This window comes from Trichinella spiralis, assembly GCF_000181795.1.
Source record: "Trichinella spiralis strain ISS 195 chromosome Unknown Scfld1557, whole genome shotgun sequence".
In the NCBI taxonomy this organism is placed as follows: domain Eukaryota; kingdom Metazoa; phylum Nematoda; class Enoplea; order Trichinellida; family Trichinellidae; genus Trichinella; species Trichinella spiralis.
Genome location: NW_003528496.1, coordinates 1,237,748 through 1,250,498, shown reverse-complemented (window position 1 = coordinate 1,250,498; position 12,751 = coordinate 1,237,748). Strand labels below are relative to the sequence as shown.

At 35.9% G+C, this 12,751-nt stretch overlaps 5 protein-coding genes across 5 annotated transcripts; 2 read left to right on the top strand and 3 right to left on the bottom strand.

The window, feature by feature from the left end:
• Positions 1-193: 193 nt before the first annotated feature.
• Positions 194-2,231, bottom strand: Tsp_04848 (upstream stimulatory factor 2). Its single transcript, XM_003369385.1, has 6 exons — positions 2,183-2,231; positions 1,130-1,224; positions 885-1,074; positions 595-831; positions 451-539; positions 194-394 (listed from the first exon to the last, which is right to left on the bottom strand). The coding sequence occupies exons 1-6, from the start codon at positions 2,229-2,231 to the stop codon at positions 194-196; spliced, it is 861 nt and encodes a 286-aa protein (XP_003369433.1).
• A 613-nt stretch (positions 2,232-2,844) lies between these two features.
• Tsp_04847 (hypothetical protein) lies at positions 2,845-3,524 on the top strand. Its single transcript, XM_003369384.1, has 2 exons — positions 2,845-3,267; positions 3,351-3,524. Exons 1-2 carry the CDS (start codon positions 2,845-2,847, stop codon positions 3,522-3,524), a joined length of 597 nt encoding a protein of 198 aa, XP_003369432.1.
• Positions 3,525-4,888: 1,364 nt separating this feature from the next.
• On the bottom strand, positions 4,889-5,343 carry Tsp_04846 (retrovirus-related Pol polyprotein from transposon 412). The gene is made up of 2 exons (XM_003369383.1): positions 5,159-5,343; positions 4,889-5,105 (listed from the first exon to the last, which is right to left on the bottom strand). Exons 1-2 carry the CDS (start codon positions 5,341-5,343, stop codon positions 4,889-4,891), a joined length of 402 nt encoding a protein of 133 aa, XP_003369431.1.
• Positions 5,344-5,544: 201 nt separating this feature from the next.
• On the bottom strand, positions 5,545-7,082 carry Tsp_04845 (retrovirus-related Pol polyprotein from transposon opus). The gene is made up of 4 exons (XM_003369382.1): positions 7,053-7,082; positions 6,723-6,890; positions 6,053-6,290; positions 5,545-5,774 (listed from the first exon to the last, which is right to left on the bottom strand). The coding sequence occupies exons 1-4, from the start codon at positions 7,080-7,082 to the stop codon at positions 5,545-5,547; spliced, it is 666 nt and encodes a 221-aa protein (XP_003369430.1).
• Positions 7,083-8,324: 1,242 nt separating this feature from the next.
• Tsp_04844 (putative serine protease) lies at positions 8,325-10,437 on the top strand. The gene is given in 8 exon segments (XM_003369381.1): positions 8,325-8,339; positions 8,628-8,866; positions 8,997-9,008; positions 9,118-9,271; positions 9,284-9,401; positions 9,437-9,570; positions 9,760-9,861; positions 10,297-10,437. 8 exon segments carry the CDS (start codon positions 8,325-8,327, stop codon positions 10,435-10,437), a joined length of 915 nt encoding a protein of 304 aa, XP_003369429.1.
• Positions 10,438-12,751: the final 2,314 nt, after the last annotated feature.

The following is a 12,751-nucleotide window of genomic DNA, read 5'->3' as shown; positions in this document are numbered from 1 at the left end:
CATTTTGAAAAATGTTTTCACGTACATGCTTTATTTTCAACGCAGTGCTACTACATCGGCTAAAGTTATCCCGTGTGTAAATGAGAAAATCCGTGTCTATTTTTTTGGTTTTTTTTGATCAGCTTGTTGTTCGGTAAAAATGATTTACAATTCTGTTGTGCTGGTTGTCTATGGAAGCTCACTTTTCAGTGAATCAAGGAAATGGTATGTTGTGCATTTGCAAAATTCGCTTCATCTCTTCATTTTCGCCTTGCAGTGTTTGAATGAGTGAATGAAGCGACACCTGTTGCATATTTTCATTAACCACATTTGTCGACATCAACTGATAATTCATCGATTCTTCTTTAAGCTGTTTTATGTATTCCACTGTTTTCGCCAAAATGCTGCTGATGCTCTAATAGAATAGACAAATATCAGCACTGAAAGTAAAAAAAAATTCAATGAGAAAACTTCGTCTTTTTTTTTCTCGTTCCAGTCAGGTAACAGTCGGGCTAATTTTCTAATCTGTCCATTTATGCCGCTTCTTCTGCGACGTTCCACTGCAAAACAAAAATTTCGGAATAACCATATATATATGTTATACTGTAGAGATACCTAAATTGTGAGAGGCACGCCGGTGAACATCTTGAGGCAAAGGCTGTTTTGGCTTCTTCGTAACTTCTGCCTGAACTGTTGCAGTGTTCTCGGTTGTTTCATCAGACGGCTTAACAACCATGGAATCGAGAAAACTCAACGGTATAAACGTTGCTTGTTGCACTGTAGTGATGCACTGATTTTCAGAAACACCGCCGTCATTATCGGCACGATTTGGCAGCATGATTACACACTGACCTAATGTTTTTTCTTTGTAACAGTAATAAGTGCAACAGTGCATATAAATATACCTAGTGCATTTGTAACTGGTTGAAGTCTTACAGTGGTAATGTAATTTCCAGAGTCACCATTCTGAACCAACGACGACGAATCGTTCACACCATCTGACTGAAGCAAGCCAGTCGTAGAATCAACAATGACAGGTTGGACTATTGCAATAGGTTCCGCAGTTAAGTTCAGTGTACAAGTTTCAGTTAAGTTCTACATATTTAAAATAAATAAATAAATAAATAAGCCAAAAAACACCGAAACCAACTTGGCCCGGCTGCTGATTCAACGCTTCTTCAATACGGATTATTGTCTGCGTTCCATCGGTCAACAATCCCGAAGTCAACTGATCGCTGTTAACAACTACAAAAAACAATCAATGCACAGCAAATAATAAATTTTTCTAACACAAAGAAAAAAGACTTCCTATTAATATAACTGTACTAACAAGTCTGAAAAACATGCTTCCCCTCGATGTAAATTAATTATAATTTATAATAATTACCGTGTGATAATTTTTCAGAATTTTCCAAACTGCACTTTGGTAACTTTGCGAATGTTTATAAAACGCATTAAGAAATAAAATACTCCTGAAAACTTAAGAAAATCAACTGAAGTGATTATTAAAGTACCATTAATTGTAAAATCTCTTTCTAGGTAATGCAAAATAATTTTTCCGATAATATTGAAAATAAAAACCTGAGAATCGGAAATTACAGTATCTTAAAATAATCGGAACAATGTAAAATGTCAACTAACCTAATTGATGTATATCTTTTAAAGTAATTAAATATATTTCGAAAATAATGAAATGAACGTCACCAAATGAAATAATACTTTGCTTTCAAATTCTAGATAAAATAGAAGCTGCTTTAACAACAAACATATTGCATCCTATTAAACTAAAATTATACTCTCATATTATTTTCCAGTTTTTTCAGTGCCCATATCATTGTTAATTTTCAAAGTACCATGCATAAATTAAGGCATTACAATTTATTTAAAGCATAAAAAATTAAAAAGATATTTAACACACACCACATCACACACACAAATTAAAGCACAATTCAAAACTGATGTTATCAACAAAAGAAGAGAAACATTTAACAGAAAATTTTTGATTTTTTCGATTGCAACTGCAGGCAGTACTTTTTACCTTTATAAGACATGTGAACGCTTTTTAATTACTAAATCTTCAGAATTTTACTTTTAACTCAAATTCCACCACCACAGCGAAAAGCAATTCCATAACATCACAAAAGCTTAAAAGTCACAAGTCATTGTTTTTATAAAACTGCAACATATAAGCACTTTAAAATACCTTCCAAAATATTACTGTAAGTTATTTCATTCGGCACAGAAGGCTCCATTGATCAATTTGTGCTTAATGTTTCAACTTGGTGAAGCTTAACATGCAACAGTAGTGGAAATAATTTTCAAGAACAAACTTTTTTCATGAAGTAATTTACAGGCATTAAAAATTTTGAATTTAAAAATGCAATAATTGATAAAAACATAAAATTTATTTCGTGCTCATTTTACAAATGCATTTGTGCACTTTTAAACATTTATACAAAACTGAGACAAACAATATTTCAGTTTGTCGAATAGGATAATCAGTAGATCTGTAATTATAAATTCAAATTAGTAATTATTAAAAAAATTTTATTATTGACTAATTAATAATGCCCTTTTATTTTCAATCAAATTTTAAACTACACTGAATGTACATTTTTAAATATTTTTGTATTTAATTATTCAAAAGTAATGGTTTAATGATGGAATTTAAAAAAATAAAGAAATTTTAAACTTTAAATTTTAAATTCATTTTGTTTAAGTTTAAAGTATTTTAAATATGAAAATTTTCCATGCCAAGGCTTTTGCGAGAAAATATTAACATTTGCTATCTCTGCAACAACCGAGTGCCTCAGTGGAATTGGTTGTCATTATCTGCAGTTTCTTTAATTTTGGGAATTTGAAAAAATGGATTCTCCAAATGAAAACGACAAAATTAATGAAGACCATGAATTGCAAATGTCGAAGCATGATTTGCTTTTGGCGAAGGCAGAATTTGAAAGTTTTCTCGTAAATATGAAAGCGTTTCAAGATTGCCTTGAAGAACTGATGCCCAAAACTGGAACCGTTTCTCCAATGGAGACGTTTGCCAGATGCATTTCCAATTTTACCATTAACAAAGATCCACAAAAGCCGATGATTCGAACTTTTCTAGTCTTCAAAGAATGTCTGGAAGATATTTCTTACAGTCAGCAAGCTCTTTGTCGACGACTTTGTTCTCAAATTTCACCACAGATAAAGCAAGTCACCGTTGATTCTGCGGCAGTTTATAGAAAAATTTTGTGCCAAATAAATTCAGCTAAAACTGAAAATGAAGATACACTGGTGAATGTATGTATTATTTTTGTTTTTTTGCTTTTCTAATCCTCAAATTTCACTTTTTGAGATTATAATTTCTTCATTTCTTATTTCAGTCAAATATGAAATCAGAAATGGACTGTTTGCTTAATAAATTTCTTCACAACCATAAGAATCTTGAAATGGATCAGATACAAAATTTGAAAAACATTGCTGTCTTGCTTGTAGAATTTTACAGTGGAGCTGTTACTCGATTAATTGACTTTCTAAATCAAAATAATGAAATTTAAACCGAATGAAATTTCGAAACATTTTTTACGAATTTGAATTATACAAATTTATTATTTCACTATCATTATTACTTTATTATTATGTGTTATTTATTATTATGTGAATACTGAATCATTTATTATTATGTGAATACAGAAATACGCAGCTGTATTAATATATCAAAATAAAGTAATTTTTTAAAAATATACATTACTAAAGTTTTTTGGCAAACAACCGAGAAAGCTGTAGCGCTATTATTATTATTATTACGCCATTTCATAATAATTTTATTAATTTGAAGGCAACCAATCACAGCATATTCGTATTTCACATAGTTTTTATCAATTTTAAAATAACTTCTCACTAAAATGATTAGCTTCAATTAGCTGTCTTTTCGCAAACATTTGGCTCACACTGATAATTATCTTTATGTCTAATAAAAGGATACAATAAAAATAAGTGACTGTTATACTGCTATAAGAAGATTTAATGTGTAGCATGATACTGCATGCTTGATAGTACTGCACACATGATGCCATTGATAGTGTAGCACCGTCAGGCGCTCGGTTAATTCGCACCATTCGTAATACAGAGAGCTTATTGTAAACAAAGGGGTACAAGATATTATAATACAAAATCAATACAAGACGAGACGAGAGACGCACGCAGTATGACTGACCGCACGACCACACAATGCCACTGCTTACTTCCGCTAACCTTCCCCTGGTTACCGCCGGTTGTCCTACAAAAAGGTGAACGTGATATGCAGGTACAATTTCACGGTAGCCGTCACAATCCCCCCCCCTTTCAGAGAAGTTCGTCCTGAACTTTCCTTAGGGGGTGTAATCCTGCATGTGGCCAGGTGGCCGTCGTCTTCGTGTCAGCCTTCCGACCCTCATCTCTGATGCGGGTGGGGAGGCGGCAGCAGGCGGCTGATGTTCCTGCTGCCTAGTGGTCCTGACTCAGAAAGACCGGTCTCCAGCAGACTCTCTTGCGTGGTACCGCTTCATCCGGGCAGAGTGCACCACCAGTGAACAGCGCTTTTGCTCCTGGTGACGTACCCGGTACGTTTGTGATCCCATTACCTCCACTATCAGGTAGGGCCCCTCCCAGTCGCGGTCGAGCTTTTGTCTTCTTGGCACGGCCAACCCCACGCTGTCGTTCAGGCAGAAGCGCGTCTCATTTGCATGGCGGTCGTAGAGGCACTTTTGTCGACGCTGCTGCGTTTTCAGGTGGTCCCTCACGAGCTCGTGCACACGGTCGATGCGCTCTCGGGTTACCCGGATGTATTCCGGCAACCCTTGGGTTTCTTGCTCCGGCGGGTTCCCAATCTGCACGTACAATGGCAGCCGCAGCTCTCGGCAGAACATGGCGATCGCAGGCGTCACCCCCGTGCTCTGGTGAACGCTGCTGTTGCACGCCAGCATGACAAACGGCAGCATGTCGTCCCACTGGTGCGGGTTCCCATCAACAATGATGGACAGCATGTCGAACAGCGTCCGGTTGAACCTCTCCGCATGTTCATTCCCTTGCGGGTGGTTATTGAGAGGATCGTGTCTTCCTGATGCCGAACAAATGGCATATCTCCATCACCACCGACGCTTCAAATGAGCGACCTTGATCGCTGTGCAGGTAGTCAAGGGCGCCAAAATACGCGATGTACTTCTCGACCAACACCATGGCCACGGTACTGGTTTCCATGTTGGTGAGAGGGAATGCGGCCATCCACTTGGTGAAGTAATTGGTCAGGACCAGGTCGTACTGATTCCCAGACGGGGTACTTTCCAGCGGTCCTAGGATGTCTACGCCGATTCGCTGCAGGGGGTATCCCGCAGTCATGGCCTGTATTGGCGCATGATTATTTTTCGTCAGGTCTTTCCTCCTCGCACACTGCATGCATGTGCACCACTATGCGTGCACGTCGCCGCTCATTCCGGGCCACTAAAATCAGATTCTCACTCGCTCCAATGTCTGCCATTCGCCCAGGTGGCCTGCGTACCGACAGTCATGCATGGACTGCATGACCTTATTCCTCAGTGCTCACGGTAGCAACATCTGCTTAGCTCCTTCCTCAGCCGTGAGTCCGCGGCTATGTCGCCAGATGAAGCCATCTGCATCCGCCCAACTACGCCGCTGCGCCACAGCACGTGCATGTCGCGACTGCACTCTGGGGGACATTCTACTGGCCAGTTCGCGCCAACCAACCACTGCCGCAGAAGTCAGATCTGTGGGTCTGCCTGCTGGGTGGCCACCAACCGGTCCCTGATACTCTGAATTACATCCTCATATCCAGGTTTGGCAGTTGGAACTGCACATGCACTGCCCTCTACCTGCCGTTTACACTGTGTAGAACTGGCGCGAGATAGTGCATCGGCGTTGCCGTGAAGGCGTCCTGCTCGGTGTTCCAATTCAAAGTCCAGCTCCGCTAGGCTTTCCAAAAATCAGGCTACCTCCCCCTCGGGTTCCTTGAAGTTCCTCAACCAGCGCAGGCAGCTATGATCCGTGCGCACCAGGAATCGCTGGCCATAAAGGTATGGCCGGAACTCACGCAGGCCCCATACCAAGCTGAGCATTTCTTTCTGAGTCGTGCAATATTGACGTTCTGCCTTGGTCAGCGTGCGAAATGCAAACGCCACAACTCTTTCCGTTTTCCCTTTCCTCTGGCTCAGCACTGCCCCAAGACCGTCTCCTCTGACGTCCACATCGACAGTGAACTGGCAATTGAATTCAGGGTAGGCGAGGATGGGCGTCGATGTCAGGTGGTACTTCAGCGCGTCGAAGGCGGACTGACAGGCTTTTCACCAGTCCCACTCAGCCCACTTATGAAACTCCAGTTAAAAGTTTTTTCATTAAAAAAAACCATTCACACCAAAAAATTAAAATATTCAATGCTTATGACTAAGTTTTTCATTTCTCAATCATCAAACTATGATGGAAGCAACTTTGAAAATACAATTCAAATGTAAATTTACTACACTTTTAATGACATTTACTTCTCATTAACTCTCAGATTATGTTTTTACACTACGTACATATTTGAACTTTTGGAATCTTCTTGATCCCAAACATCAAATGCCTGTTTTACTTGTTATTATGCCACTAAGTACATTGAAAATGTACTTCTAAGTTTTAAAAGATTTTATTATGATAAAAATTCTTAGTAAAAAATTGGTAATTGAATTTAAGTTACCCATATGTGAAGGTGCTGAGCTTATCACAGCTGCCATGACAGAGGTTGGGCAAGTGCTCTGCAGAGCACGGCGTCTCGCATAATTCATAGCACTGTCTAAAATTTCACTCTTCGGTTTGACTGCAGAAGGCGCAACGCTATTTGGCTTACGGTTGCTTTTTCTGTGCTGCGATGTTGATGTTAGCACCAAGCGCTTCTAATAATTTTTTCACATACCGAGACAAACCTCTCCATGGATTTTCTACTTTTCAATTTATTGCATTTGCTGCAAAATTTCTATTGTATGCAAAAAGCAAAATAGCTGTCTACGATGTGATCTTTTGGTGCTCAACTCAGGAGGCCTGGATGTGCATATCACATTTGCAGCCACTCTGGCGACATCCAGCATATTGAAGAACAATACATTAGGTCATCGATGATTCTATCGCCTGCCTCTATCCGTATTAGGCGGTGCAGATGTCTACATCACACTTTGTAACATTGTAACACAGAACATCTTGCCATTATGATGACAAGGAACAATTCGACATGTGCTGCAAGTGAGCAATTACAAAATTAGTACCGATGTATAAATTGCTGATCAGCTGCATAAGACAACCATTTCCTGCTTTTCAGATTTCTGCTATCAAATAAGTCAACAGATGCCATTATAAAAAAATTGTTATATACCAAAATTTGCTTAATACATTTTAAAAATCCTAGTAATGGAAGAAAATGAACTTAACTAAAAATGCATTTCATGGTGAATATGGAATATTCATCATATTTAAATGTTCTATCACGCGAATGTATTTGAAATGCATTCACCTAACACTCTGTTAGAGAAATATTGAAAATACGAAGTAATTTCAGATAAAAATTACATACATCGAATCAGAAAATAATAGAAGTCTAAAAGTCGAAACTGACTTTATTTCAATTTCAATTATTATAAATTTTGTTTGATATAGGAGAAATAAAATTTAAAATAAATTTTAAAATAATGCTTCTCATTGTTTCAAAAGAGCAGTGCTAAAGCGACAGTTCATACAAGCATATGTAACACTCTGTGGTGACTTCAGACCACATCTATGAAGCTCAGAAAGCCATCTATGGATTAAATTATTCAAATTATGTTTACAAATTGAAAAAAGTAATTCTCAAAACAAAAACATTGAATTGTAAACGCTATGTCGATTATCTTATCCTTCTTATTTGATTTATTATCCAAAATTTGCTTTCCATTTTTATTTATATTTATTTATAATTAACATTTATAATTTATTTAGTTAATAAATAAAATATGTAAGGAAGTGCTTGAATAATAACAAGCGTAGTCAAATTAGAAATTATCAAAAACTATTATTGAAACAATACGGAAGCGTTTTATTAATTAAATGTTCAATGGATAAATTTTGCTGAATTAAATTTTTACAGAATAAATAAAGAATTTGCTTTCAGTATTAAATGAAAATAAATATTTTGTTTTCTTCTGCTTTTTGCTTTGCTTTGATTACATTGCCCTGCTTATTAGTTAAGGCTATTTCAAACCATTATTGATTGTATTTATAAGAAGAAACGTATATAAGCTTGAATTTTCTCATCCAGGCATTTATAGAAAATGATGCGTTTCGCTTTTATGATTTATTTTATGAATGCACTCGAGGTAGAAAAAATACACTTAATTTACTTTGAAATTACATTCTTATCAACTTTGTACATCTAATGAAATAATACAAAAATTACCGATTTATTTAACAAACACGTAGAAATGTGAGCTATTTGAAGCACCAGATTTTTTCATTTTATTTGTAATTTAGATTTTATATAAAAATATAAAAAAGCTGATTTGGTCGCTCTTTTGGTATTTTATATGTTTTACGTTAATAATTTATAAAGCTTGATTTTGAAAATTCTTTAAATACCAATTTTTTTCTTCTTGTGTTTTTTATAGTTGGCGTCAACTCAAATTAAATGTGGAATGCCAGCATATCCAGTTAGAGAAAGTGATGATAATTTTAATCGCATTATTGGAGGATGGGAAGTACGCCCACATTCTCTTCCTTGGCAGCTTTATGTGTTATTAGGGTATGAAGCAGGTATATCAGCATGTGGAGGAACAATCATACAACTTAAGCCTGGAAATAGCACGAACCTGGCGTTGACTGCTGCTCATTGTTTGGTAGATCAAAGGTGAACTAATTTTGTGCATGCAAATTTTTTCTCTTGGTATTATGTAGCTAATTAAATTAATCGAGTGGAAGCATTTGCTGTTTCCACTATAAATATGGTTTTAAAATTAAAATTTAAAAATGAATTTAAGAATGCAAAACAGGTAACTAATTCAAAATGCATAAAAATTAATATTTGCTTTAAAGTAACTTATTTACCACTATTTAAATTTATTTGATAAGATTTACTCACATAATCAGTTTTTATTTTAGTACACTTAGGCAACTTAAACCTGCAAACGTTACTGTCATTGCTGGCGCGCACAATATTGCTATTTTATCAGAAAGAACTCATAAAATATATAGTGTAAAATCGATTGCTATTCATCAAAACTTTAAAAACAACGGTGTGCACGATATTGCACTGGTAATACTTCAGTCTCCGATTTTATTCTCCACCAGAACTCAGCCTATATGCTTACCAGATGGTCATGAAATTCCAAAGCGAAAATGTTGGGTTGCTGGTTGGGGATACACTTCAAGTATTGAGCCACGTGGTAAATCATCCAAAATAATTTTTTTTATTTTACAGCAACTGGAGATTCATATCCTGTTCTTCTTATGACTTCAACTCCAACCATATTTTATGGCAATGAAACACTTTTTGCAGAAAATTTCAGGAAGTATATATTTCTTGCGGGTTCAGAAAATGGAGGAGCATATCGAGTAATGATTTGTGGATGCATTGAAATTTAAAAAATAAATACATTTCTTTCAAAATCATTTAATGTTTAATGGTGGCATTATTCATTGTTAATATTTAATAATCAGTAATAAAGTTATACGTTGAAATATATTTACTTTCATTTTAAAATAATATAGCCATGCGTATAATATCACATTCTTTATTTTAAGGGTGATTCTGGTGGACCATTATTTTGTAAAATGAACAATGTTTATGTGCAGTATGGTATTGTTTCTGTTCGCTCGCGCAGTTACCCTCCTGGATCAATTTCAGTTTATACTCGATTATCAACGTACATTGATTGGTTGAAAATTTCAGCTTGGAAATATGACAGACATTAATTTTGGTGTTATAATAAACTTTTTATTGGCTGAAAACTGTTTGATAGTAATAATAAAACTTCCATTTTCACCTGAATTTTCATTTATGTGGTAAATAATTAAAGTTTTTAATGCCTAAATATTATACTTTTGCAATACTGAAAATGAGAAATCACTATGTATTCTTAAAAAATTATTTGCTTTGCATCTATTTGCTTGCTAATTAAAATAAATACTTTTAACTAATGCTGTGTATGCGCCTGCCATTTAGTAGTCAAGTACCTTTTGTTGAATTTAACTGTAAAAGATTGTTTTTTACACTGACGTCAATTAAAATTCTAAAATAAGAAATAAGGAATAATATATTTTAATTTCCAATTATTTCAGTACAGGCACGTTATGTTGTGTACACAAATTTGCGTAACACGAGTTCGCGTATTCTATTTCACCGTAACATTTCTTTGCCCAGCTAACCTTCTGCACCAGAAACAAGTAATTAGCTTGTATATTGTCCACTTCGCGTTGTAATCTTACACACCAGATGTCTTATCGTCATTATCATTCTCTCATCAGTTGCTCATCCTCCTTCATTCTCTCTTCGTATTTCACGGAAAATGGCTGTGCCTTAAGTTTAAATTAAAAAAAGAAACTGAAAACTGAGTTACCTCAGCTTTGTTTATTTGAAGGAGAGAGAGCAAAATGAAATTACCTATTTGAGAACATTGCGTCCTATTTAAATTCCATGTTTGTGTGCATGTTTGTGATGATAAACTAATCCGCATACTCGGTGAGCACAACCATGCAGGAGATGCTTGCTGCCTTGCACCTGACAAAGTAGGTAGTAAATAAGATTAAAGAACAAGCGCGAGCAACACACTATTCGCTGCGCAGCATAATATTGAACGTGGCCAAATGCCTTTATACTGTTCGCTGAAAAGGACCATTTCCTGAGCCCGCAGAAATGATTAAATGGTGCCATGCAGCCCTCACAGACTCGTGGACCCTGTTATTCTGGAGAAATACAAGTACTAAATGACGAGGAAAAAGTTCCTCCTCATTAATTTAAAAAAGAATAATGTGCATTTTGCTGTTTCCTTTATAATATTTTTGTTAAGCATTTTGAATAGATGCGAATAGCGTTAAACACGATTACATTTTAAAATTTTAAACTTTATTCAATTATTTCCTTTAAATGCATTCACTTGTGAAAATTACATTATTTTTCACGTTTGCACACATTATATAATGCATCGCTGCAAATCCAAAATCCAACATTGAGCAAATTGCAAAATTTATTATTTATTTTTTCATTTATTCATTAATTAAATGTTCTTTCATTACTTGAAACTCAGTGTCATATAGTGTACGTGCAAATGAGCTTACAATATGAGACAAAGTAAATGCATAACAAACATTTCAAGATTTTATTCATTTCCTGCTGAACTGTAGAACAGTTTTAGCATTTCACATATTGCATTTTACATTTATAATTTGATTTATTATACATTTTGCAATATAGAGATCTGTGATTACCGCTTTTTCACTGTTTAACCCTAATCCGGGCACCTATCTACTTATGTAGACAAACGATGTTTTGAACAGTGCTGTGACATGAAAAAAAATAATTAGCCTTATTCATTCCAAAACTTTCAATAAATTTTTATGTTCTATCTGCACAGCTAATTTTTTGGTTCTATGACGTTTTTAAGCTGTTGTTTCATGTTTACTATTCATATTTCGGGCACTTGTCTACATATGTAGACACATAACACTTTCTCTTTTTTTGATGATTATACTGAAATAATCCACATGTTTGTAGTAGCTAAAATGCTCTGAGGTCACCACATTGATTATTTTTGAATGTGGTCCATGTTCGTGTGCTTTATCAAATCTGGGATAAAGTTTCTGTAGATTTTATAGAGTAGATTAGTCAAACAGCTGTCAACCCCAAAGATAAATGCACTATGCTCCATGAGTGTCTGTCAGCACTCTTAGACCTGCTGGACGTTTGTCTAAGAGTCACTGCTATTAGTTCAATGTGTGAGAAAAACCGTCAGTTGTTTATGAGAGCTGAAAGATCTGGGTTAGCGATATCCATTATGCAACTATTCATTGCTATAAATAATCAGTTGTGGCGAACCTGCGATGGCCACTTTTGCATTTTACCATACGTATTGACCATTTGACCAGGAAAGTACGGTGTGAAGATCAACTGGATATGTGACGCGGAGAATGGTTATGCTCTGAAAGGTTTGTTATATACTGGCAGAAGTAGTGAAGAACGCCAAATCGATTTAGCAAAGCATCATTGTTGGGCAATTGGCACAACCATTTGTGAACTCTAACAGAAACGTTTATAAGGGACTGTTATTTTNACATCATATTCCACTGTGCAACATCTTTTTGAGCATGATCCTTACAGCTATTGGTNACAGTNGTTTGCACATNCGTCGTGATGTTCTAGCATGTTTGNCGTAAAGCAGCACGACGTGATCNCTTACTNCCACNATTTAGCTGTTTTATGAGACACAGCCACAAAAGGTAAACGATGATGCAATTTACGNTGCCAAGGAAAAAACAANCNAATAANTGTTNCTTNCTGGTTGACNTTNCATGCCACGNCAAAGTTNGNACAGTNAGACAACCAGCAAGGTGACATAAANANCCGAAACANTNCATTGNAATGGNCTACTAATCNTTGGNCAAAAGAGGNCGTGGAGANGCATGGNATGCAAGAATAGNAAGGGGNATGGTCCCACTTNGGGCTNCAATTNTTGTTCCCATTCGGTCCCACTGTTCATTTATTGGTCGTTGTCCTCGCTATTTTATTAGTCCGTAATCT

Excerpts from the sequence above, each read along its gene's own strand:
- Tsp_04848 (XM_003369385.1), bottom strand. The coding sequence starts at position 2,231 with ATGGAGCCTTCTGTGCCGAATGAAATAACTTACAGTAATATTTTGGAA. Across the intron at positions 1,225-2,182 it reads TTACAGTAATATTTTGGAAG|TTGTTAACAGCGATCAGTTG; the intron begins GTATTTTAAAGT and ends TGTTTTTTGTAG. Across the intron at positions 395-450 it reads ACGAGAAAAAAAAAGACGAA|AGCATCAGCAGCATTTTGGC; the intron begins GTTTTCTCATTG and ends CTATTCTATTAG.
- Tsp_04847 (XM_003369384.1), top strand. The coding sequence starts at position 2,845 with ATGGATTCTCCAAATGAAAACGACAAAATTAATGAAGACCATGAATTG. Across the intron at positions 3,268-3,350 it reads ATGAAGATACACTGGTGAAT|TCAAATATGAAATCAGAAAT; the intron begins GTATGTATTATT and ends TTCTTATTTCAG.
- Tsp_04846 (XM_003369383.1), bottom strand. The coding sequence starts at position 5,343 with ATGACTGCGGGATACCCCCTGCAGCGAATCGGCGTAGACATCCTAGGA. Across the intron at positions 5,106-5,158 it reads TTGGTCGAGAAGTACATCGC|CGTCGGTGGTGATGGAGATA; the intron begins GTATTTTGGCGC and ends GCTCATTTGAAG.
- Tsp_04845 (XM_003369382.1), bottom strand. The coding sequence starts at position 7,082 with ATGCTGGATGTCGCCAGAGTGGCTGCAAAT. Across the intron at positions 6,891-7,052 it reads TCGCCAGAGTGGCTGCAAAT|AAGCGCTTGGTGCTAACATC; the intron begins GTGATATGCACA and ends AAAAATTATTAG. Across the intron at positions 6,291-6,722 it reads CAACCTCTGTCATGGCAGCT|TCCGCCTTCGACGCGCTGAA; the intron begins GTGATAAGCTCA and ends AAAGCCTGTCAG.
- Tsp_04844 (XM_003369381.1), top strand. Across the intron at positions 9,402-9,436 it reads TTCAAGTATTGAGCCACGTG|CAACTGGAGATTCATATCCT; the intron begins GTAAATCATCCA and ends TTTATTTTACAG. Across the intron at positions 9,571-9,759 it reads AAAATGGAGGAGCATATCGA|GGTGATTCTGGTGGACCATT; the intron begins GTAATGATTTGT and ends CTTTATTTTAAG.